Below are 27295 nucleotides of genomic sequence, written 5' to 3' on the forward strand. Positions count from 1 at the left end.
TCCCACAATTACCGCCAAGACGCCCATTGGTGTGAGGGACGCCATGGGAAGCTGCGGCCGTCTGGGTGTCGAGCGGGCGCGCTCACGCGGGGCCTGAGGGAGCCAAGACCCGGGAGGGTGTGGAAAAGGACTGCTGGCTCCGCCCTCAGTCCCTACCCTTTGTAGGCCGGCGTTTTCCCCTCTGAGAAACGCTCCTCCGCCCCGGCCTTCACCTGGAGTTTCTTCAGGCTCCAGGTTCCCCTGCCAACCACGAGGAGTTCAGGGAGGAAAAGCGGAGCATAGGCGCCTATAACCCACGCCTCCCACGCCTCTTCCAGCCCGAGATCGCCCAGGCAGGGATGGGCGACAAGATCTGGCTGCCCTTCCCGGTGGTCCTCTTGGCCTCTCTGCTGCTGCCTGGGGCGGTCGGCTTCACGCCCTCCTTAGACAGCGACTTCACGTTCACTCTTCCGGCCGGCCAGAAGGAGTGTTTCTACCAGCCCATGCCCCTGAAGGCCTCGCTGGAGATCGAGTACCAAGTAAGTGCAGAGGTTGAGCCAGCCTCCTTCCTTTAGCCTAGCTGCACGTCGTCGCCTCTCACCGGCTTAGAAACTTCTTGTGGACGACCGGGGTGCTGAAGAGGCGAGGGCTGCCCGGAAGCGGCCAGCTCCGCGCCAGCACGCGAGGCGAGGCTCTCCCCAGGGTGGGGGACCGAGAAGTTAGGCGGGACCTGGAATTGACTACCCCCACCCCTCCCCTTTCCTCCGGTCGGAAAGAGGCCAGCTCTGGTGATGTCGGTGGTTTTTCTCTATGTTTCATAATTCACCTGTGTCTTTTCTAGCCAGTACACGCTTCAATACTGGGAATTTCACAATACAGGCCTAATACACGTTCTCCTTAATCATTGGACGAGATGATGACACTTGGCCTTAATCACCCCCACCGCCCTCACTCAATTCCGGTATTGTAAATCTATACTGTCATTGCTTCAGTTAAGGATTTTTGAACTGTGACCATGTGATTATCACTAAATCCTACTTTGGAATATTTTGAAAGGGGCTATTGATGTGTTTAATGGTACATTTCTTTCTCAGTTATATACCCGTTATTTAAAAACCAAATGAGATCTATCTGTATATTAAAACTTTGTAATCTTTCGTTCAGCATTCTAAGTATTTCTCCCATATCATTGTTTTCTTTTTAGTATCTGCGTAATATTATAGGGAATTCCCTTAATTTATGCGGTCATTCTGGTAGAGGGTAATTTCTTAGAAGAAGTCTTGTAAGCTCCAATACAGCAAATTTCGATGTTTCTAAGTAGCACTGGAAAAAAAAAAAAAAAAGATGCCTTGGTGTGGTTCATCTCTCAATTTTTTTACAAGTTACCTAATTTTTAATCAGATGTTAATTTTTTATAGTTGATGTAGAGAATCTTTTTCAATAACAGGTACTGTCACATATAGAGCAAAATAAAGTTATTTAGAATTTTCCTCTGAAGGAACTTTAGAATTAGATTATTTATAGATGCATAAGGTAAGCATAGAGAGTAAAGTATCTAAAGTCACACAGTTAATGAGCAACACTGAGGCAGGAGCTCAGCATTTCTTGATTTCCAGTCCAGTTCAAAAGTTCATTTACTGAACAGTTACCATGTGCCAGTAATGGAGGAGTGGAGACGAGGACACGGGGGAAGGGACAAACAACAGAAAGAACCCTTTTCAAGGATCTTAATATTTAAAGGTTACTGGCTCATAAACAACTAATTTCAATAAAGTACGGTTAAATGCTGTTGGAGGAGGGCTTCTTCTCTGGGGTATCAGAAAAGAATTCCTGGAGAAAATAAATTGGAATCTGGAAAGATGCTTAGGTGAAACAGGAATGCCAGGAAGAAGGGGCATTTCAGGAAAAGGATCAGAATGAATAGACAGTTCTGAAAATGCATAGTGTTAGTGTTCTAGCAGTGGGCAATATGTAGTGGATGCTAGAAGTGCTGAGTTTTCGGTGGACCTTTAAGACTATAAAGTCTAGGGTGGGAGTAGAAGAAGAAGAGGTTGGAGAGGTCAGGAGGCTGGATCGTGGATCATGAATCTTAGCTTGTGTGCCATGCTGAGTAGCTTTGACCTTTGTCTGTATAAGGGCCACTGAAGATTAAGCAGTGTGGTAACCGTCAAAAATGTTTTACAGTGTGGAAGATGGATTTAAAGAGGGCAAAATTAGAGGTAAGGAAACCAAACGGGGTTAGAGAAATAGTCTAGATAAGAAAACAATTTTTATTGTTCAAAATTCATCAGTATTTACTGAGGTATTAGGAAAGAAATCTATTTTAAACTACTGACCTCTTATGATTGAGAGCTCCAACTGTAGAAAAAAAATGCCTGGGCTGAAATCCTGACTCTGGCACTTACTACCTGTGTGATCTTGAACAAGTTACTTAACCCCATACTTTTAAAATAGAGATAATAATAGTAAGAGTTGATTTGAAACAATTAGTTAATAAGTGTTCATGTACCATCCCTGACACATAGTAAATGTTCAATATGTTAGTTTTTTTACATTTACACTTCTAGAGTTATATAGGTGGTATGGCTTAGCTTTATACTTTGCATCTTTCATCACTCAAAGGGACTATTCCCCTAAAGCATTCTGCCTAAACAATTTGTTTTGATTGAGGAAAGAAGTAAAATCATTAAATGTCTGTAGTCCTAGACAATGTTAGAAGGGTTTAAAGGATAGAGATCATCTTCAACCCTTTGTCTGCATTTTCCAACTCTGTGATTAATTTTCTAATAACTACAAGCTACTGGGTTTTGTCTTAGTTTTTAAAATGTCAGGGAACAGACTTTCTAGACATTGCCCTTGGCTTACTGTGACATATCGAAAAATTTTAACCATTTCACACTTTTTGGGTTTAAGAGGACACTTTTAGGATAATTGACCAGCCCCACAATATATTAAGTTCTTGAAATTTTGAAGTGTCAATATATATATCTTATGAATAGATCATTCATTTAAATTTTTAAATCATTATTGAGTGCTTAATTTGTGTAAGCTTTATGCTAGATACTGCAGATACAATGGTGAGTAAAAATATAGTCGGTGCACTTATGCAGTCTAGTTAAGGGGATAGACATTAATCAAATTATTACACAAATAAGTGTGATATTAGAACTCTAATAAGTGCTATGAAGCTAAGTGCATAAGCTATGAGAGTGTTTAATAGAAGGACTTGATTTCACAGTAGGAATTGAGAGAAGACATCCCAGAGGAGGTGGAGTTCAGATCTGTAGAAGAATCAGGCTTACTAGGGATAAGGGGGTGGAGCAAGTGATGGATAAAAAGCACAGCATGTGGCAATCCAAGGCTTTGAGGAAGAAGACTGAAGAATACCTTTGAGGGACTGAAAGACTATGACAGAAAGGTGAAAGTGGGACTCGTCCATCATGATCCATTGAAGTCACTGGGAAGTTTAGTTTTAGATTTATGGTATTGTTTTATTTTATATTCTAAATAGGTATTTTGTATATTTTAAAATTAGCTTCTGTATTTGTAAATACCATTTTTAATGATTTCATTAAGCCTCACAGTCACTACCAATAATATCTTTTGTTTTACTCAAGTCGTTGCTTAGTTTTGTCATATCACTTACTATTTGATTTAATGGATATGGTTTTTGGTTTTTGGAGGAGAACCTTGAGTAATTCTTTCAGAACACTTTGAGTCCTTGGATATCTGAAAATGGCTTTACCTTTTGCTTTCTCTTCAGTAAATATAATTGTTTTACTTGGAAAAATTGAAGACATGGCTCCCTTGTGTTTTTTTACATCTAGTGTACAGGCGAGAATGCTGATGCCATCCCAGTTCTTGTTATTTTGTAGTTCTCTACTACTACTCTTTGGAAGTTTCTAGGTTGTTCTTTTTAAATCCTTTGGAAAAGTCATTAGGATTTTTGGATCTTTTTTCATTTATCCTGCTTCACATCTATTAGACTCTTGCAGTCTAAAGATTTTTATCTTTTGGAGCAGGAATTTTTATTCTCTTATTTGATAACTTCCTCTCCATTTCTCTTGGTTCTCTCTTTTTGAAATGCTTTATTAGGTGGGTATTTGAAATCTTTAGCTCTGTCCTTCATAAAGGTCTTACCATTTCCCTCATACTTTTCATCTATACTTTTTCACCTTGTTCTGAGAATTCCTTGGCTCCTTTTAGTTCTCTGATTTTTAGTCTCCATCCATGTCCATTCTGCTGTCATTACATTCGCTAAGGCTTTATTTGGGCAATCACATTTTTGGTTTTTCTAAGAACTTTTTCATATCAGCATCTTCATTTTCTGTAGATTTTTACATTCTTGAATTTCTCTGAGGATGTATATTACATTTATCTGATAAAACATATTTTTAAGTCTGTTTACATTTTTTCAGAATTTGATCCTCTGAGAAGAACCAATAACATGAAAAAGAGGGCATCAATTTCAACAAATACTTGGTGTGTCTCTAGTATGTTTTGAGAATTTTGCAATTGATATAAATTGGTAGCTAGATGTATTCTTTGCTCAGTGGAATATCTTCCAGAAATTTCTTAGTCTTCAAATCTGTTAACAGCTTTCCTAGATTTCCAGTGTTGTTATAGATTATTTATATCGTTATGTTTTCTTCATTTCATTGGGATTTAAAGAAGAAAAAGAACTATGTATATTTAGCTAGCCATTTGAAACCAGTTCTGTTGATCAGTAAGTACAGCACAAGAATAGGTAATCTATCATTCCATTAAAGCCACCAAGAAAAATAAAATGGTGTTATATAAGAAAAAGAGTAGCCTTTGAAGGCAGATTGCTGAGTTCAAATTTTGACCATGCCACTTATTTACCATATCACCTTAGGCAACCTTCTCTGTGCCTCAGTTTTTTGTGGGGTTTTTTTTGGGGGGGGTGTTTGTTTTGTTTTTTTTTTGGCTAAAATGAAAACAATAATAGAACCTTCCTTTTAGAGTTGTTGTGAGGAATAAATCCACATAAAGCACTTAAAACAATGTGTGGCATAAACTGTAATTGTTGGCTGCTGTCATCATCATCATCATCATCATCATCATCATCATCATCGGGACATTTTGAGATTGTAAAGGAACAGGTTCTTTCCTGTTTCCTGTACTTATTCTTTGGCCAATAAGTAAATGGCCTGCTTGGAATATATAGTTCATATTGGGAAATAATAGGTATTGCTTGAAAAAGTCAGTTAGAATCAGATCATAGAGGCCTTGAGTTCCAGGCTAAGAAATAGCTAGTTATTATTTTATTGAGGAGGAAACAAACTCAGAAAAGTTACATAGCAAGCCCTAAATTGCCCAAGGAAAAGCGTCTACCAATTGAACTACCTTCTGTGTTTCTACTCTACAGGGCATCTGTTTTAAGAAGATTATTTCAGTAATACCCATAAGACATAAATTTAAGTGATGGCAACAGGAATTGGCAAGAAAGAGACAAGTTCCAAAAATGAATGGAATTGAACCAAATGGTCTTTCTGCTCCTTTCTAGCCCTAACATGAGTCTGTTGACTTTCTTACCCCTCTAGGTTTAGAAATGAAATCTTCTCATCATATGATCTACTTAATATAGCTTTTTATTTTTAGAATTCGTAAAATGTGCTCTTCTCTTCTATGCCTTCCTACAGGTTTTAGATGGAGCAGGATTAGATATTGATTTCCATCTTGCCTCTCCAAAAGGAAGAACCTTAGTTTTTGAACAAAGAAAATCAGATGGAGTTCACACGTAAGTAATCTTAGTTGGGTTCCTTGATCTGAATACCAGTGGGCACAGGAAAATTAGCACATTTGATACTAAATGTTAGCATTAAATGATTCCATATGAACATTTTAAACAGTCCTTGTTAGTGATCTATCTTAAACTGTCATCCATTAATCTTATCTTTTTTAATTAATTTTTTTTAAATTTATGGCTGTGTTGGGTCTTAGTTTCTGTGCAAGGGCTTTCTCTAGTTGTGGCAAGCGGGGGCCACTCTTCATCGCGGTGCGCGGGCCTCTCACTGTCACGGCCTCTCTTGTTGTGGAGCGCACAGGCTCCAGACGCACAGGCTCAGTAATTGTGGCTCACGGGCCCAGTTGCTCCGTGGCATGTGGGATCTTCCCAGACCAGGGCTTGATCCTGTGTCCCCTGCATTGGCAGGCAGACTCTCAACCACTGCGCCACCAGGGAAGCCCAATCTTATCTTTTTGTTTAGGCATTTTCTTTTGATCTTGACTAAGTTTTTTTGTTTTTTTTTGCTTTGGTTAATGAGATGAGTATACCATAGGTACTGCATTCAATCTATTGTGGCATTTTAAACCTGCCTTTCTGGCTAGCACAGGCTTATTCTATTTTAACTATAAGTTACTGTTCCAGGTATATATCTTAAAGTTTCTTGAACTACTGGCTATATCATTTTTGCCCATTGTTTTCTTAAAACAGCAGTACAGTAATACATCTTTGTGTGTGTGTGTGTAAATTTTTATTTTACTCGAACCTCATTCTTTTTAGATAATTAGAAGATCTGAAAGTAAAAGATCTGACCATAGGAAACCATATAGAAATAAAATAATTTTTATAACTCTGAGTTTAGAGTTTGATAAAAGCCCATATATTGTATCTCTTATATCTCATTTCTCTTTTTTCATATCTCACTGGTGTTTCCTTATTTCATTCTATTATTTTACTGCAGCACTGTTTACTCAATATTGTTATCGTGTTTAAACTGTGAGTATATAGGAATAAGATCAAATATAGAGTGTCTAATATTTGCCATAAACTAGACTTTGCATTTTATATGCTTCTAAATTAATCATTCCAACCCACTGTGAGAGATAGATTCTTTGATTCCCCAATCCCATTTTACAGACAAGGAGGCTCAGGGAAATTAAGTAAGTCTGCAGTGATACACATTTATTAAGAGGAGGCAGGATGAACCCAAATTCTTGCTTTCTACCATACGATGCTTAGAACATCTCTGGCACATAGCACTATGTAAGTACTAGCTATTTATAATCATTGGCCTTTGTTAACCAAAGTACCTGCCATGTAGTTGATACTCAGTAAATACTGAATACATGTATGAGTGAACGAGGTGGGGAAAATGTTTCAACCATAATTTTTTAAGTGCTTTTGAAAATGGCGTTTTACCTATACAGAGCTCTAAAAAAAATCTGCATAACTATTGATAAATAAAATCAGAAGCGGTAATTTAAAAAGTCAGTTAAGATTGATATACGAGAATTAACTATGCTTTCTCTTTGATAGGTGTATGAACAAGAACTAAAAATGTAGTTCACCTTTAAATTTCAGAATATAGAAAATGTATAGAATTTCTGTCAATTTTAATTTCTCTCCAATTTTCTGCTTTCATTTAGAGATAAATTAAAATTAACTGTTAGGGGGAAAAGGTATCTTATTGCTTTCTTGCATAGAATTACCTCTCATTAAACCATTGGGAGAAAAGAATGAGTTTATAAGAGTTCACATTTATCGAGTTCTTTTGATGTGCCAGGTCATGGTTCTAATATGCACTTTACATGTATTAATTTTTTTTTATCCTTCCCCACAGTCCTATGAGGTACATGATATTATTATCATCTTACCAATGAAGAAATTGAGGTATAGAGCAGTTAAGTAAGTTGCTGAAGGTTACACAGCTAATGAACAGCAAAGCCAGGATTTAAGACCAGTCAGTCCAATTCACTCTTAATCACTACACCAGATTTACAAATCTACTTTCTAAAAATTAGATTTAAACAAAAATTTATCTTTAGCTATATTAACTTTTTAAAGGCAACTAAAATCTCAGTTATACCACCGGAACAGTTTTTTTCTTAAATTAAATCTTTAAAACAAATGCTGTCCTTCCAGAAGTCAGGGTTAGTAAAAATATCTCCAGACAGAGCCTTAAACTGCTTAATACTTATTTGTCCAGTACTGTCATATATAAAAGCATTTTTCTAAACCACTGAATTAATATTACCCTAACTCACACCATAACTTATAAATTTTGGACTACTTATGCTAATTCTTTTTCTACTTGAAAGGAAAATTTACTCTATATGCTTTTATTTGGATAATATTTTATATCATTTGTAGTAATAATATTCCTTTCTACTAAAGGTAGTCAACACAAATTTAGAAAGAAATTAATATAGGAATGACTGACTATAAAGTAGTAAACATCTTTTTTTTGTATACACATGTTGAAGCTCATACATCTGAGTCAGTGCTTCTCAAATTTTTTTCATTTTTACCCCTGTCCCCATACAACCTTTTTAGGCATTTTTTTCCTCATCATCCCCCATGAAATTTTAATACCGAAGATATACTACATGCCCCTTTTTTTTAAACTATGTATATCTGTGCTTTACATATAAAAAGAATAGGTACAAAGCTTACCCTTTTTATCCAATTCAGGGTTAAGAATGACTAAATAAAGTTGGGTTAAATAAAATTAAGACTAAACAAAATTAAAAGTTAGATTAAAAAGATATTAACATTAAATTTAACTTTATATTTTCTGAATAATTTTTAATATAATTTATCATATATTGTGTCCATTACACATGCAAATTAGCAATTTATATACATAATAGCAATGTAATTAAAATTTTTAAAATCATTCCAAATATTTTTCAAGAAAAGTAGAATGATTAAAAAAATTACATTAACTTCTTAAAAAGTACTTTTAGTGACCTTAACTTTTAACTTTTTGCTTGATGTGGGAAAATAACTTTAGCTACTCAATAGTCATTCAATATTATTGACTTTTTCCCCCAGTGTTTGCCATAATTGATGATGGGTTGAATAACCTTTGTAAAATTAAATAATAAAATATAAACTAGTTTTATCCAAATCTTCGCCCAAAATGCAAAGTTTAATTAAAAGAGATAAAATGTATGAAAGCAGTGTGTAAATTATGAAGGAATATACAAGTGTTGACTTTTTATTTATAGTATATACGCTAAAACCCAATCACATCGCTGAGTAGTTATCGCTTATGCTTATACAAAAACAGTAAGTCACAAATAGGGGGAAGAAAAACAAGATTGGCTTAAAAGATGAAGATCACACAAGGCTATAGAAAATAATGCAAGGCACCTCAAAGATTGAAGATCGGGCTTCCCTGGTGGCGCAGTGGTTGAGAGTCTGCCTGCCAATGCAGGGGACACGGGTTCAAGCCCTGATCTGGGAAGATCCCACATGCCGCGGAGCAACTAGGCCCGTGAGCCACAATTACTGAGCCTGCGCGTCTGGAGCCTGTGCTCCGCAACAAGAGAGGCCGCAATGGGGAGAGGCCCGCGCACTGCGATGAAGAGTGGCCCCCACTTGCCGCAACTAGAGAAAGCCCTCGCACAGAGGCGAAGACCCAACACAGCCAAAAATAAATAAATAAGTAAATAAAATTTAAAAAAAAAAAAAAAAGATTGAAGATCAAACACACACCCACAAGGGAGCCAGTGGCATCATTAGGCATGTGTAGGCCACCTCTTGTCATATGACTTCTAGATCAAGCAATCAACCAATCAAATGTCCTCCAATCACAGCTATCTATTTGCTAGCATTTTGTAGCAGCGTTCCTGGACACATTGTGTGTGTCTTCCATGAGCTCATGCTGCTTGTGATATGCCCAAGACAACCCCATGAGAGAAAATTAAATACTAAGGAATAAGATTTTGTCATAGGATAGAGTTTTGGAGGGCCACGATACTATTATAGCTTTTTTTTTTTTTTTTTGCCCATCTTGAACCAGTTTTCACCCCTAGGGGGCAGTATCCTCTCATTGAGAAGGCATAGTCTAAGTGAATAGTCACATTTGGTGGTTATACGCTTACTGTATCAGTGATGCCATTCATCAGAATACACTGGAAATTTTTCCTCAGGAAATGCCCCACATCTAGGTCATATTGCATAATGGTCACAACATTTTGTTTTGTTGCTTTTAATTTTGTTCCCCCTGTATCCATACCAGTGTTTGCTTCAGGCTCCTTTCAAAAGTTAAATGAATCCTCAAAAGACAAAGGTTTGTCATGATTGAGGAGACTGCAGAGAATACAGACAGGCTCTGAGCAGTACTGTAGAAAGATCAATTAACTTGAGAGTCAGATATCCAAGCTTCATGTATGCCTGTAACAGGCTATGTGATCATGGGCAAGTATCTTAATCTATGTGAACCTTATTTTACTCGCCTTGAAAAGGTCGATTATGCCTACTTTCAAATATGATGATAAGGATTAAAAGAGATAAAATGTGTCAAAGCAGTATGTAAATTATGAAGAGGTATACAAGTATTGGCTATTTTTATTTATCGTATATATGCTAAAATCAAATCACATTGCTGAGTAGTTATCTCTTATGCTTAAACAAAACAGTTAAGTCAGAAATAAGGGGAAAAAAAGGGTGGAGATTGGCTTAAAAGATGAGACTCACATGTTGTTCAGAAGGTTGTAGGAAATAATATAAGCTGCCCCAAAATTTAAGCGATCTAGCATATTGGAGATAAGGAAAGTTCAAAATCATTTAGACCAACCTTCGTGAATAGTTACAACGAAAACTAAAACACAGGTTGAACTTTTTTGTGGCCAGCAGTAGTAAATGTCATTAGCCTGTGCAATATTTTGTTTAAGTTTCTCTCCACAAAAATATTATTAGAAAGCTATTTTGCTAAGTTAACTCTTCCCAGGTCAATTATCTTTAATGTGAAGACAAGATCATAAGTTGTTATGAGTGGCATTTATGCAGTAAAGGTAATGCCACTGCGAGTAAAGCTCTGGTTCTTGGACACTGAACTCATTCCTAATTTTTGTAAACTATTACAAAGATGTACTTAATCCAAAGGGGCCTAGAAAAAAGCATTTAGGACAATCCATCACTGCTTTTGAAAACAAAGCAAAACTCACTTTATAGATTAATCTCAAAGGGGAGGTTTGTAGTGATATTTCCATGTGAATTGAACTCATTATAAATTACTTTTAATAATGTATAAATATTAAGGTTCATTGTGAAGTATCATGTATCTAGGTTTTTAATCCTGTTTTCTTCCAAAAGTTAGGTCAAGCTCATTTGCCCAGTTTACTGAGTATATGCCAAGCAAATCTAAGTTGCAAGTACTTGAATATGTATTTCCAGATTGCTGGTTTCCCAAGAAATTTTAAATTGTCTTTCAATACTAAGCAAGTCTTTCCATCAGTAACCTGTCCAATTATTATAAACCATGTTATTCCTTCTCTTTTACAGTAGTTTGTCCTTTGATCCCAGATGGAAGTACAGATAACTGAAGACATGTCCTCTTTTTAATATAGGATAGAGACTGAAGGCGGTGACTACATGTTCTGCTTTGATAATACATTCAGCACCATTTCTGAGAAGGTTATTTTCTTTGAATTAATCCTGGATAATATGGGAGAACAGGAGCAAGAACAAGAGGACTGGAAGAAATACATTACTGGCACAGATATGCTGGATATGAAACTGGAAGACATTCTGGTCAGTATGGTTTAATAAAATAATAAAAATTACTAACATCTAGAGACCTTACTATGTGATAGGCACTGAGCTAGGCATTTTATCTGCATTATCTCACCTAATCCTTACTTAATTCTATGAGGATTATTATCTCCATCTTTCCAATGAGGAAAATTATGGATTAGGGATATTTGGTAATGTCTCTGTCACAGAACCAAAGAGAGAGAACTAGAATTTGAACACAGACTCTTAACTGCAGAACTCCCTTAGAATGTTCACAAACAGAAGACTGTAATAATGATCTGCAGCAAACTTGCACATATAATAAAACTGAGTAATTTGTAAACACTTAAGATGTACAGGCATTTTTTCCCACACCATAGTTTTTATAACATGAAATTTGATATTACTTAATTTTGGGAACACTGTTAACATTACTTAGCCAAACCTGGCAGTTATCAGAAACTAGCACTACACTTAGGAGTAAAAGCTTTTAGATTATGGCTTCTTGGCTTGAATTGCTTTATGCGCTATTTATCATAAACATGCATAATGAAATGTGCATGTATAAGAACCTACTTGCTAATAATAGTACTGCCAGTGACGGGGAGAAAGATCATTACCCTTTGGCCACAGCTAGATGTAATAAAATGATAGAATTCTCAGTGATATTTATAAATAGCGCATATACCTGTGTTATAGAACTTTCTGCAGGAGAAATAATGTGATTATTCCAAGTTTGAAACTATATAACCTCTAATACTCTTATAACCTGAACTTTTTTTTTATAATATGATATTTTGATCACTTTGAGGTTTCTTAGGAAAGCAACTATCAAATTATAAAAGAAGAGACATACTGTAGATCAGTTAGCTTAAGAAGTCAGAAAATTAAATGATCATATCATATATGTAATTCCTTAGTGACTGAGCTCTCTGAGCCTTGGAAACCTTTCCTATTATCCTTGGGAATAATACCTCTAGAGTTGTTGTGAGGATGAAATGTGATATGGCATGTATATAAATGCTTTAAACAGAGTCTGGCACACAATAAATGTTAGTTTTCTTACCTTCTCCATTGGTGTTACTGTGAATACAAACAAAGGATTAAGCTTAATTGGCATGAATTTTTACCATGAAAATTTTTGATCTCATCATTTCATATGTATACTAAACTTAGTTGAATTTTAGAACTAGAAGAAGACTTAGTCATTAGTCCAGCTCCAAACTCCCTTTCCCCTTTCATTCCATTTTATACGTAAGGAACTGGCTTAAAATGGAAATGATGTATCCATAGTTTCACGACTAGTCCAGTCTTCTTCTCACTCATTTTTTAAATCTCAATCATATTAATATATTCTCCCATTTTAAATTTATATTGCCAACAAGAGCAAAATAGAAGTAGTTGTAAATTTTGTTAGTAATTCACTGCATTCTCAAGAGATTGACTTCATTCACAATTAAACAAAATGACCAGAAAGTTCAGATTTAAATATAGCTTAAAATACTTGGTCTTTTTTGAAAAAAAATAAAATGTCTTTCAGGAGGTTTTTCATTTACTCCCCCCCCAAAATTTTTATCACAACAGCAAACTTGAATAAATAATTTTATACTTGACTATCATCATCATGATATTGAAAAGAACTATGGATGGTCTTTTTATTTGGGGATCTGAAGCCCATATTTTTCTGGAAAATATACCATTGCTTTACAAACGTGCCCATATGATAAATATTATATTTTGTAGTTTTGTAGGTTTAGCAGAGCAGTCTGCAATTTTGTGTATGTTTTTTGCATTTAAATGAGGATTTTAAGCAAGGCGACTATCCAGGAAAATCTGTTTCTAGTATTTTCTTATTTTTGCCATCAATACTTTTCAAATTTCAAATCTCAACTTTACCTTATATTCATGTAAACCTATAGTTTTTAAATCACTTCTCACCAGGACCCTACTATAAAAATAGTTTTTTCAGAAGATGTGCAACTTAGAATGCATCTTGATAAGCTTGTTTTATGAATGTGATCTTAGAACATTTTTGTATTAAAAACAGATTATATTTTTTATGGCTGTTAGGGCTAAGAAGATAATGTATATACAATTACTGGCACTATAGCACTCAAATGTATTTTCACATTATTTATTTTCAATTCACAGTAGATTTGTTCATTTTTAAAATAACTAATTATAAACAATAATTTAAATACATCATGAGAACTATTACATAAACTTTATATAATAAAGATCTTTAGGTAATCTAAGTAGTACCCACCCCTTAATTAAAATTGTGTTTGGATATTAAACTAGTAAGAGTACTGTGAAGCATATTTTTAAATTAACTTAAAATTACTGAGCATTCTTTTACAATAAAATTATTTTTTTTATCTCCAGGAGTCCATCAACAGTATCAAGTCCAGACTAAGCAAAAGTGGTCATATCCAAACTCTGCTTAGAGCATTTGAAGCTCGTGACCGAAACATACAAGAAAGCAACTTTGATAGAGTAAATTTCTGGTCTATGGTTAATTTAGTGGTAATGGTGGTAGTGTCAGCCATTCAAGTATATATGCTGAAGAGTCTATTTGAAGATAAGAGGAAAAGTAGAACTTAAAACTCCAAAGTAGAGTACTTAACATTCAAAAAAAGGGACAGAAAAATGCAATAAACTGTTACAGTCAAGACCATTAATAGTTGTTTGCAAAACGTTTTCAGGCATTACCATAAGTGTGAAATAAATATTAATTTTAATGTGAAAGGAAAGTCTTCACTTTCATCCGTGCAAGTAATCCTATTGTTCCAGTTGTACTTAAGTGTATAACAAGTATTTTGCAGGTATAAATGAATGAAGCCATATTAATAACGGCAGTTTCCTACGTTTGAAAAAATTTTGCAAATGTCATAGGTGATTTAAATAAATGAACTTTGGGCCTAAATGTAACACTGAACTATGTTTTTAAAAGACTGTTACCCAGGAGTTTCTTTGTAAATGTGGCAATTACAAATTAACTGTAGAAGTTTTTCAATATATTAAGTTATAAATCATCTGAGAATTACCTAATCATGGATATCTTTAGAAGACAAAGACTCAACTTTTCTCTTTTTACATATGTATCTCCTAAATGTAAATAGAAGCATAGCTGTGAAAAAGAGATATGTGGGATTTTTATAATCAAATATATTTCATTTTAAAATATTAGCAAATAGTTTTATATACCTAGCTTACATTCCCAAAAGCTGACATTTTGAATAATTCTTAAAAATGCTAAGTCATACTTATTAAAATTAGGACAGATTTTCTCTTTGAAGAATAAAGATTGCTCTCAGTCTCTGTAAGGATACATTCTGTCTAATCCTTAACTAAAATACAGATTTTAAAATTAAATGTGAGGGAAAATCATTTTATTTTTATATTATCAACAGTGTTATATTAGTTTTAACGTGTTTACTGACTTGGATAATACATTAATACCAGCAGTTGTGAAGGAAATATTGCTAAAAGGATCTAGACCTAATGTAAGTAAATATCACTTTTGTGTTCTCAAAATCAGTAAGAAAAGAATAAACTCAATATAAAAGAATTTAGAGAATATCCTATCAAAATAAAGTTCACTTAAACTATAAATAAAGTATTTGGAATCTGATTGGCTCATCATAATGACTCAATCCTAATATAAATTATGAGATTAATTTCCAGTTAACTGGAAGAAACTGTGGGGTTTTTTTTTTATAATTGTTTTATTCTGTTTTGAATTATCACTTATTAAGTATTCAGGTACATTTTACAAAACATAAGCCCTACTGGGTATAAATATTTATTACAGTTTTTATTACAACTTTCATAAAGTGACCTTTCTGATCACTTTATTTATTGACATTCAAATAAGGATTGGAAACCCACAGACGTTTAAACACTCAATATGTGAATAACCCTATAGTCTCTGCCATCCTGTCTTACTCAAATACTAATAATTTAATGAATTAAATAGAATTTTTAGGTTATACCCATTTGTAATATTGTTTATGACATATACAAGTTAGAAACAATCAACTTATAAACTTGAGTATAGAACAACCTCTGTTGGTTAGTACTGCTGGAATTCTTAATAAGCAATAATGATATCCAGAGAGAATGCTTTCATCTATAATTTACACTCAAGAGTGGTACAAAAAGAGAGGTATTTCCCTCCTTCTTATATATTTCCCTCTATTCTTCTTCAGAAAAGAAGTTTAGATTTCCCAACTCTGAAGCTTTTTAAAAATGAGATAAGGTATGATGATTACCTTAATTGGTCAAGAAAATGCTCCTAAGTGTCTAGGAGTATCCCCTATAACACATGCAAGACAAGGGCCAATAAGATTTTTGCCTATGAAGAGCCCTCCCTTTTCCCCTTCTGATACACTCATAATAAGAAGCAAACTTAAAGTACTATAGCTAATAAAACAGTACAGATATAAACTACTGCATCTTTTCTATAAAACTGTGATTAAGAATTCTACCTCTTACGTATGGCTGGTTACTGTACTTACTGATTCTTTACCTAACAATAAATTTGTTACATCACCTACATATGATTTGTGTCACTGATTTTAAACCATTGATTCAGTAACTTACTATATAATAATGGCCTTATTTGGAAAACAAAGAATTTAAGAATATTGAGGACAATTTTATTTTTATAGACAAAGTGAAAAGAAGAGATTTAAGAAGCATGTTACCTGTATTAACCAAAAAGTAAAATTTGTAAGCAAATTTGTACTAAATTCTTTAATATTTCTAAAGGAATATTGTTTATCTGCCTCATATGGTTTTTTTAATGTCAGTATTGTTTTGACATTAAAATTATGCTAAAACTGAGTAAACTATTTATCACTTAACAGCTTATTTTGTCTTCAGTTTTTAATCATATAAACTTTTAAAATACTACAATATTTAACTGAGGCCTAGAGTTTCACTATGATTTGCATTTGGATCATTAATGATTGCTATTCTTTTATGTGAATGTCAAGATATAGAGGATAAGTGGTTGAAATAGCACTGAAATAAATGATAAACTGAAAAGTAATTTTATGTTACATATGTTTATCCTTCTTAAGCATTATTATGTCCTAAAATTGACAAAAATTGAGTACCTATAATTCTGTGCCTCCCCAAAGAAAATTCTTTATCTGAAATTTTCAAAGATATTGATTCAGCATGTAATGGTTTTTCAGTTGAAGTGTAATAATGCACAGTGTTGCTCAAATTGCTTTATAATTATGAACAGACACAGCCATATTAAATAAGCATTGAATACTATGCTGAGTATATATAATAAAAATTACAATCAAAGAATGTCTTATTTATCTACCATTGTAAATGCTGTCTAATCCTTAAAGCCTTCATTGATTTCATCTTCACCAAGTATGCTCTCCCTTCCATTTGAAAACCCATATGTCTCTGCACTTTTTATTGTATATCATTCTACCCTGCATTAGATTTCTGTTTATATAGGTACTTAATTCTTCTGTTGCCCAAACATGCATTGTAACTAAAAGGTGCTCAAACTACAGGGGCAAAGATCATCAGTTCTGAAAGTCTGAGATGCTAAATAAGCTAAATAAGCTTGTTCCAGTCTTCTACCCCACTGAAGAAATTGATTGTTTAGGACTGGAATTTGGCTCCAGAATCTTAATTTTTCACCCACGCAATTTGGGATTCTGGTGTCCACATTATCCTTGGACCATTTGCTAACTGGGTGAACTTGGGAAATCAAAACTCCTTTGAACCTATTTCTTCATTTGTATAGGTATTTTAAGTAACATCTTAAAACTCAGTTAAAAGAGCATTAAGAGAGTCTAGTGCTTGGTGAAGGTTGGTATATTATTGGTGATTTCCTTCATACCATTTAGACAAGCCACTCTTCCCCCACAAGCTGATAGAATTCCTTAGGCACCTTTCTGGTTCTGCACGCCCATCACTTTCAGGTGTCTGGGCTTCTGGAAGGCTTGTGTCATTAGACAATGGATATACAGTTAATGTGTATGTAGGAGAATGACACAATAAAGAATCCACACCTAAGATGACATCATCTGAGAATGAGCATATCATGGATGCCAGATCCCTGCATCTAGAAGAAAAGGTGGGGAAATGCAGGGCAGGGAAAAAAATTAGAGGTCTTCAATGACCATGAGTCAACAGCAAAATGAACAATGAGAATCAGTTATCCAACAGTGAAATGAATTCCCTTATATATAAAGAAAGCAACTACTCCCCAATCTTGGAAGTTTTCAAGTGGCAATAATGATCAGACATAAAAGGGATTACTTCTATATCTGGTGTAAAATGGAAGGATGGACTAACAAAACTAAACTTTATACTCCTATTTCAATTTTAAAAGCACTAAGTAATACTGTCTAATCCTTAAAGGATTAGGAGAAAGCTGAAAGAAAAGGCCAGGGTTTCAAAAGACACATTGTAGAGTTCTATTTTGCTGGATTCTTGCTTGGTGTTAAAAAACAAATTGGAAACAAAATTTAAAACACAATACTGTTTATAATTACTCCAAAGAAAATGACATACTTAGGTATAAATCTAACAGAACATGTACAGGATCAGTATGATAAAAATTATCAAATGGCTGGTAGAAGAAAGACCTAAATAAATGGAGAAACATACCACGTTCAAAGGTTGGATGGCTCAACATAGTAAAAAGATCAATTCTTCCCTAAATTGTTCTATAAATTTAACATAATTCTTATCAAAATCCAGCAAGGTTTTTTTGTAGACAAGGACAAGCTTATTCTAAAATTTATATGGAATGGAAAGGCAAAAGAATAAGGCAATTTTGAAAAAGAATAAAGTCTACATATATAAAGTCTTACCTTATAGCTATAGTAATCAACATGGTGTGGTACTGGTGGAGGGACAGACACATAGATCAACAGAACAGACATTCTAGAATACACCAAAACAAGTCCAACTGATTTTTCACAAAGGTGCAAAAGCAATTCAATAGGGAAAAGACAGCCTTTTAAACAAATGGTGCTGGAGCAACTGAGACAAACACAGGTAAAAACATGAACTTAAATGTTAAAATGATAAAGCTTTTTGAAAAAAATATGAGAAAATCTTCAGGTCTTAGGGCTAGACAAAGAGGTTCCACACTTGACACCAAATACATGACCCATAAAAGGAAAAACTGATAAATTGGACCACCTCAATAGTAAAACTTTTGCTCCATGAACAACCCTATTAAGGGATGAAAAATTAAACTACTGATGGGGCGAAAATAGATGCAAATCACATATCCAAAAAAGGACTAGAATATATAAAGAATTCTCAAAGCCCAACAGTTAAAAAAAAAAAAATTCAATTAGAAAATGAGCAAATGACATGAACAGACATTTCACTGAAGAAAATTTGTGGTTGGCAAATAAGCACATGAAAATAAGTTTAACATCATTAGCGATTAGGATAATTCAAGTTAAAACCGTAAGATATCAGTACACACCTACCAGAAAGGCTAAAATAAAAAAAAGTAGTTACAACACCAAATGCTGGCAAGGATGCAAGAGAACTTGGATCACACTCTTACATTGCTAGTGGGATATAAAATGGTAGAGTCACTCTGGAAAATATTTTGGCAGTTTCTTATAAAACTACACATGCACTTACCATGCAACACAGCACTTATACACTTGGACACATCCCTGAGAAATGAAAACGTGCTCAAATAAAAACCTGTACACGTTATTATACACAGCAACTTCATTTGCAATAGCCCAAACCTGGAAATAACCCAAATGTGCTTTAAAGAGTGAATGGTTAAACTTTGGTACATACTATGGAATACTGAGCAACAATAAAAAGAATAAACAATTGAAACATGCAACAATTTGGATAGACCTCAAAGGAATTATGGTTAGTGGGGGAAAAAAATCATAAAAGGTCACACACTATACCATTTCTTTTATGTAACATCCTTGAAATAACAAAATTATAGAGATGGAAAACGGATTAGTGGTTGCCAGGTGTTAGGAATGGAGGAAAGAAAGGGAATGTGGCTAAAAAAGGCAGCCTCGGGATGGAAAAATTCAGTCTCATGATGGTTACACAAATCTACGTGTTATAAAATTCACAGAACTATATACACATACAAATGAGTGCTTGTAAAACTGGTGAAATCTGAATAAACTCTGGTTTGTACCAACATCAATTTTCTGGATTTAATATTGTACTCTTTGCAAGATATCGCCATTGGGGGAAACTGAAGAGTACACAGGAACTCCCTGCACATTTTTTTTTTTTTGCAATTTCTTGTGAATCTATAATTATTTCACAATAAAAAGTTAAAACAAAAACGAGGCAGGTGAATTTTATACCTGGAACAGACATTACTGTGCTGTAAAATACATATTTCTAAATGAGCCCAGGAATAAGTAAAATAATTTAACTTCATGTTAAATAAAAGCAAAATATTCTCATTGAAAAAAGAATTGTCATTTTAGGTATTGGTTCAATTCTTAAGAATTTAGTTATCGGTAGAAATGTGAAACACTGTATTCTTCAAGGCTCTTAAGGAATTGAGCCTGATCGTTTTGACATGAAATACGAAAGAGTCAAAAGTCAACCTTTTTCCTTTTTAGAGCGATTCCATTTTCCAAAATATCATCCAGAGGTTATACTACAATGAAGTGGTTATTAGAATACTGCCATGTGAAGACTACACCTACTTCTCAAATATTGCAAAATCATCATGTGAATCTCAACAGAGAAGTTATCCTTGACTTTTTCAAATGCTAACTTTTCACTCGACAATCATGACATGTAGGTATAAGGAAAATCTTAAACAGTGGATGATTGATTCCTTCACCTATAAAGGTAACAACGTCTTTTTGCTGTAAAGGATCTTAGAATTAAGGCATATACAGGACATGCAGCTGAGAAGCAACTTATTAAGTATAATATAAACCACTGTAAACTCTTAAATGCCAAAGGGACATAAATTTAAAAACAAATGTGCTGGCAATTACTACTTCACTATCCCTTGGACAAATAGCAAAGGAGTAAAGAATGAAAAAGGTCATTTTATTTAGAATGAGGAACAGGGAAATGCTAGAAAACATTATGCATTTGGCTCCTTACTCTCCTTTGATAATATATTTCCTTTCTGGCACCCAAGGGAAGACCAGGATGCAATACTTTTATATCCCCATAGCCTCTAATACAAATTACATACATTACAATATACCCAAGGCAAGGTTTAATACTTTAGAATATGAAAAATTTGAGCATTACTATATCCTGTACTTTGGAGAATAGAAAAGCAAAGAATATGCCTTTAAAGAGTTGATGGTTTACCTGGGGAGGAAGACTAGTTAGTATTCAGGAATTATCAGCTACTCATTTTTCCAAGTCAGCTGTCATTCATTGCTTCAAGTTTTGCCAGATTCCTCAAATTTATGTTGCGTCCCTCTTATGTGCACCCTCTACACTTCCCTTTCAAATCACTCTTCACACCGTATCAGAATTAACGTATAAAAACCCTCCACAAGACTCTAATTTCTAAAGGCAGAGAACATGTCTATTCTATCCACTGCACCCAGCACAATGCCTAGAACACAGTATTTGCTGATGCAAAGATGAGGCACACTCTTTATTAAGTAAAAAGTGAAGTTTCAAAACAACATGAACGATCCTCTTTAAGTAAAAACAGAAACAGATAAAAAGTCTTGAAGGCTAAGGCTTATATACCATTATCTCTGGATTGTAGAACTTGGAGGAGTTTCAGAACTATAAGTTTTGTGTTATCTGAATTTTCACTGAAATATTTTTGTATCATAGTTGAAAACAGTAAAACTTTTTCACTTGGGGAAAAAAATAACAGAGTTGATAAAGATTTCCTCCTCTGTTTTTCTCATCTACTACCTCCATGCCTCCCAATCATTGCCCCTTTCTTCTAAACCACATCTTCATTTTCTTAGAATCACTTCACTAATTCTTTTTGTTGCCAGCTAATACACAACGTGAAAGTAAGCAGAAAAGCAATACATGATAAACAAATTAGCATTATTTCCTCCAAGTCAGATTTAGATGAAGAAAAGGAGTACTTTAAACCCCAGATGTAATTTCTATTACAAGAAAATCTATAATTGGAGAATACTGCAGCTTCCTTATGAAGGGAATGAACTGCCTGTTGACTGTTATATTTAACTAGTTTTCAATTATTACTACTACTAGACTATAGCAAATGCTTGTCATTTTCTACACCTAAATTTATATTTCTCAATACCAAAAACACAAGTATAATTTCTTAAAGAGGTCACTTTCAGTAACTACCTCAAATATTTTAAGGCTGCTTTGCAGAGTTAGCCAAGAAAACCATCTGACATTTTTACTCACTACTCTGAATACCTTATAAATATTGTAAGTATCAATATTACTGACTCTGTTTCCTTCCCAGAACAGAGACTTTACCTCATTCTTTTTAAAACTCAAACTACATTCACATTAGTCTTTTTTCAGTATTTCTTTGATTTTTATTACAACCTGTTTTTTGTGCAACACTATTCAGAAGCATGGACTTTTGAATCCCCAGTATAGAGTATCCATCTGGAAAGCCCCAGAAAGTATTCTCTTGAAAACATTTCCAAGTGCTTTTGCTTCAGAATAAGCTTTTAAATAAAACAACACAATGGTTTCTCACTACGTAGGTATTGTTTCAAAATACCAAATACTTCCTTTGTTCAACTAAAACCTTAAATCTGCTCTAATTATTATTTTTATTCTATGATAGCAGGTAAGACACATTTTTATTGAAAATTTTCAGCATACCTGCCACAGTACCATCATGAAGAAATCTGAATGTTCCAGGTCTTTGCTTGAAGAATGGTGATGAGCAAATGTTTAATAATAAAGAGCAGAAGCTTCTGGGAAATGCCTGGCAGAAGCAACAACTGTTAAAAAATAGTCTTGTTCCATAATCCCATCCTACTCCACTTCTTTACTTATTTCACTACTTCCAAGCATCAACCTTTTCTTCCAATCAAGCCTATCTTCCTTACTGCTCTCTGAACAGGGCTGCTCTATTTAATGACATAACTAGCCTCCCAGGGCCTCAAAACTTAAAGACCCATGACCTGCTCAGTCAAGTACTGTCAACTAATCTCTCTAACCTCTCTCGTAAGTATTCCCAACATCCCCACTGCTTCTACTACCTCAGATTTACCTAGATTTAGGGACTTCCTTGGTGGCACCGTGGTTAAGACTCTGCGCTCCCAATGTAGGGGGCCCGGGTTCGACCCCTGATCAGGGAACTAGACCCCACATGCATGCTGCAACTAAGAGTCTGCATGCCACAACTAAGAAGTCAGCCTGCCCCAACTAAGAAACCCGCGAGCCACAACTAAGAAGCCCGCCTGCCGCAACTAAGACCCGGCGCAACCAAATAAATACAATTTTTTTTTTAAAAGACACAGTTAAAAAAACAACAAAAAAAAGATTTACCTATATTTAGATTAGCCCTAGCTGGCTTTGTACCTCATATTTCCCTCTAATTCATCCTACATCCCAGTGCCAAATTAATTGTAAACCACACCTTAGCATAGCAGTCCTATCAGAATTCAGATCATTTCCAGCCTCCACTGTCACACACTACCCAAATTCTACTATCTTTTCTGTGCGTGGGCTTAATGCCTTTGCTTACCATTCCTGTACTGTGGAATGCCCTCGTGTGTTCCCTTCTCTACAAATCCTGATCACTCATGGTCCAGTTTAAATTCCTTTATGAAGTCTTCCCTAATAATTCCTTTTCCCAAACGTACTCCACAGCCAGGCCCCAGGCAAAAGTACTCTCTCCCTTCTCTTAAATGCTCTTGCCACTCTTGACACTTTAAATAGGTAAACATATACGTTCTAAGCTTTCCAGCAAAGAGGAAGAGATAACTGTATCTACTTCACATGTTCCTCCTGGTAGTGTCTTAGAAAACAGTAGGCCCTCAAATATTGAGTGAGATGTTCATTCTCAACTCCAGGCCTATTCTTACCCTGTTCCCTCGTTTTGAACTTAGCTTTTCTTTCCCTTAGCCTCTATTTAACCCATCCTTCAAGGTACAACCTAAGAAATATTACACCAAATTAATCTCATTTCTCCAGCAATATAGCACATATTTGGATACCTGTAGTCATATGCTGTTTCCAAACATTGCTTAATTCTCATGTTTATATCCTAAACTCCCCAAGACTGTACCATTCTCTAAAGTATGCTCATTGAACTCCCACCCCACCCCCACTAAAATTCCATCTCCTTGAATTTATTTATGCTGTTTCTTATCCTACCCTATTTTTGCCCATCAAAATCCTATCATCCTTGGAGGAGGGATGGATTGGGAGTCTGGGATTAGCAGATCCAAGCTATTATATATAGAATGGATAAACAACAAGGTCCTACTGCACAGCACAGGGAACTATATTCAGTATCCTGTAATAAACCTTAATGGAAAAGAATATGAAAAAGAATATATAACTGAATTACTTTACAGCAGAAATTAACACAATGTTGTAAACCAACTATACTTGAACAAAATAAATTTTTAAAAAATCCTATCATCCTTCAGAGCCAAATTCAAATGAGATTCCCTTCAATAAGTCCTTCCCTAATGCCTCTCTTAGATTTACTCTTCCTATGGAACTCTGTACCAATATTCCATAGTACCTAACATACTTCAACTCAAATTTAGTTCTATTTATGTTTGCATCCTCCGCAATTTAAGAATTCAGAGAAGGACTCCTAATACTTCATTTTTCTCTTACAAGCAACTCACAGGTAATCAAAATATAATTGCTGCATTTAAATAAACAATAATACAAAATGGTTTGAAAAACCATTTTCAGGAACTGAGGCATACAAAAAAAATCCTGCAATAATACTGAAGTAGGTTGAATCAAGTCCCCCAGAAGATAGAAGTCTGAACTTCAAGTACATGTGAATGTGAACTTATTTGGAAACAGGGCTTTGTAGATGTATTTAAGTTAAGGATCTTGAGATAAGATCATCTTGGATTTGGTGTGGGGCCTTAATCCAATTACTGGTGTCTTTATAAGAGAAAGGAGAGGGAGATTTGATACAGACTAAGGTTGTATAAATTGAAGGCATTAAATGGAATGATAAGTGTACAGCCAAGGAATGTCAAGGACTGCTGCCTACCAGAAGCTAAGAGAGAGGCATAGAATAGATTCTCCATCAGAGGTTCCAGAAGAACCAACCTTGTCACCACCTTGAGTTCAGACTTCTAACCTCTAGAACCATGAGAGATAAATTGCTTTTGTTTTATGCCAAGTTTGTGGTAATTTTTTATGGCAGCTCTAGGAAACCAATATATATAGTTTTTAAACATCCAGAAAAATATATTTTTTATCTTCAAAAATAAGTGCAATAATGAAGTTCTTAAGAAATAAAGAGGTTTTGAATTTTATTTAACTAAAACCGGATTTTACCTAAACTTATTATATGGTAGATAAGCAGTGGCTTACCTTAAACTGAGTTTAGGGCAACCTCTCAATATGAAATGTCTTATGTTAAGAGTATACAATTTTAAAAGATGTAAAACCAAAGTTATACCTACATATACTATAATTTAAAAAATTCATGCCAATTCTCAATAATCATGATGAATAGATGAAGTTTTGTTTTATGAGGTTATTTTCATTACAATATAAATCTTTATGTTCTTAATGGTGAAGGTTCAAAATTTCAATGTAACAATATTAGGTATGGGTCAATATTTTGTTTATTCTCTATCAAAAAAATTTAATCCAGCACTACCCTTTAACTCTTATATCATGTTTCTAAGTTATCTAACTTTTGCTTTTCTAAGTCAGAGTGTGCTTAAGTAACACAAAACTGATTTCAATGATCCTAAAACAATAACAAAGCCATCAAATTCAAAATATAAGTAATTCCACACTTTGTTAATCTGCTTATCTATGACACTGGCATTTTCAATTAGCAGATAAAATTTTATTATAACAAGGCTAACAACACAGTTTCTCTAGAAAGGGCCCCCAAATAAATGTAAATTATATTTTAAAACACTGAGTCTTACATTAAGTACTACTTTTTAAGTACAAACTTATTTTTTAAATATTTTCAAATTTAAAAAAATTATTTCAAAAAAATCAAGAGTTTGACCCTACTGAGACATTTTAAATTATACCTTCTACATAAAGGCAATAAACAGCATAGGTAACTTAATTTTATACATTTTCCTGACTTATTTAGCCAAGAAAATAAAACAAACCAAATTTAGCTGACATACAATTACATAAATTTAGTAAAACAACTATTTTCTTAGAAATTATGATCCTCTGAAGCTTGACATTTTAAAGTTTAATTGTAATCACATAATTTCAGCATTTAAAGTAGTAAAAAGTTAAATTACTACTATTCAATTCTTGTATTCATTTAACCTATAAAGTCATGAGAATTAGTATGGAATTATTGCTCTGACTGAAATACTATCTCCTTTCTATTCCTTTAGACCACTTTTGTGACTATTAAATATGTGCATGTAATAACACCATGTCAATTTGCTATTCTCTAAAATAATACTGTTCTTATATGACAAGTCCAAACTAGACAAAAAACGTATTTTCTCTTTCCCATAATGCACAGATGGCAAGAGCCAACTCTTAACACCTTGTTGGAAAGGAAAAGCCTATTGGCTCATCTAGTTTTATGGAGGAACAGTTTTGATTCCTGCAGCCCTTTATCACCAAATCTCTTCCAGAACCCAAGAGCATATCTATAACAAGTCCATTGATTTTTTTTTTGTGGGGGGGTATGCAGTTTTTACTATCTTAAGACAATCTGAAGATCAATCAGAGAGCCACAAAATAATTAACCTACTCTAGCCTGTATTACAGTCTTACCTCACTTATGCAGGAGTCAAGATTTCAAAAAATCTCCTAAAATAGGAAGCATGAAAAACAAAAACTTGTTCATTACTCAAAACAAGGATGTTGATTGAAAAAAAAGTGCACAACCTAAAAGTTGAGAATTATGTTTTATTCGGTGGACCTACTGAGGACTGAAGTCCAGGATACAGCCTCTCAGCTATCTCCAAGGAACTACTGTGAAGAGTCAGATGACCAAAACAAGGATATGGAATAGGACTAAGGTGCCAGGTGAAGACTTCATCTCAAGAACAATGACACTTCCTTAGTTTTAAAAAGACTTGATAAAATGCCTCTCTTCTCATCATAGATCAAAGTTATTTTCATCATTGCCTTGCCATTTCCTCTTTATTCTGGAACTGCTTTTGCATCTTCAGGAGACACGTGCAAAATGCCAGACTGTAATGTATACACAGATCAATTACATTTTTGCACCAGAGAAATGGATCCAATCTTACAACCAATGGCCAAACTTACTCCAATAAATGCATTTTCTGCAATGAAAAGCTAGAAAATAGTGGAAAATTTGAAATTTAGTCATTATGGTAGTTGTGGCTCTGCCTCAGCTACATAGGAATATATGGCTTTTATTGCAACCCTATTTTGCCATGGATTCTACAACCAATTAGAGTCTTCACAATCAGGGCTTTAAATACCTAGATGAACAGACAAAGCCTTGTATGTCACACAAGATGGAATACAGAATGATGAAGAATTTTTCCAACTCTAAGTACCTGCAAATGAAAGATTTTTATTTTCTATGTTCAATTATTCAATGACAGTTGAAAAACTATCTTAATTGTGTGTTTGATAATAGAAAACCTGATGAAACTTATGATCATAAACGTTTCAATCAATAAAATGTTAAATAGTAAAAAAACAAAAAAACCCTCGTTTTGAGTA

At 34.3% G+C, this 27295-nt stretch overlaps 2 protein-coding genes and 1 long non-coding RNA gene across 10 annotated transcripts in view; 1 reads left to right on the plus strand and 2 right to left on the minus strand.

Annotated features, from left to right (window-relative positions):
* CCDC18 (coiled-coil domain containing 18) overlaps positions 1 to 797 on the minus strand; it is a 127196-nt gene extending 126399 nt beyond the window's left edge. For 5 of the 6 annotated variants that reach the window (XM_082476251.1, XM_082476254.1, XM_082476255.1 and 2 more), the window contains exon 1: positions 13 to 131. The gene's annotated coding sequence lies outside the window, so the exon portion shown is untranslated. Of the gene's footprint in view, positions 1 to 12; positions 132 to 580 lie in introns of those variants that run through there. The other variant, XM_082476249.1, reaches the window with a different exon arrangement.
* TMED5 (transmembrane p24 trafficking protein 5) lies at positions 77 to 27286 on the plus strand. 3 transcript variants are annotated; one of them, XM_082409534.1, is made up of 5 exons: positions 77 to 518; positions 5643 to 5740; positions 11302 to 11485; positions 13409 to 13463; positions 13853 to 14047. In XM_082409534.1, the coding sequence occupies exons 1-5, from the start codon at positions 339 to 341 to the stop codon at positions 13912 to 13914; spliced, it is 579 nt and encodes a 192-aa protein (XP_082265660.1). In that variant the 5' UTR covers positions 77 to 338; the 3' UTR covers positions 13915 to 14047. The 3 variants fall into 3 exon arrangements, with proteins under 3 accessions (XP_082265660.1, XP_082265658.1, XP_082265659.1); XM_082409533.1 differs by lacking the exon at positions 13409 to 13463 and adding an exon at positions 821 to 940 and having other exon boundaries at positions 389 to 518; positions 13853 to 27286; XM_082409532.1 differs by lacking the exon at positions 13409 to 13463 and having other exon boundaries at positions 102 to 518; positions 13853 to 27286.
* On the minus strand, positions 5893 to 11230 carry LOC309636587. The gene is made up of 2 exons (XR_014250087.1): positions 9442 to 11230; positions 5893 to 9125 (listed from the first exon to the last, which is right to left on the minus strand). It is a non-coding gene; the product is annotated as an uncharacterized lncRNA (long non-coding RNA).
* Positions 27287 to 27295: the final 9 nt, after the last annotated feature.

Source organism: Balaenoptera physalus, assembly GCF_965194825.1.
Source record: "Balaenoptera physalus genome assembly, chromosome: 1".
Classification (NCBI taxonomy): Eukaryota; Metazoa; Chordata; class Mammalia; order Artiodactyla; family Balaenopteridae; genus Balaenoptera; species Balaenoptera physalus.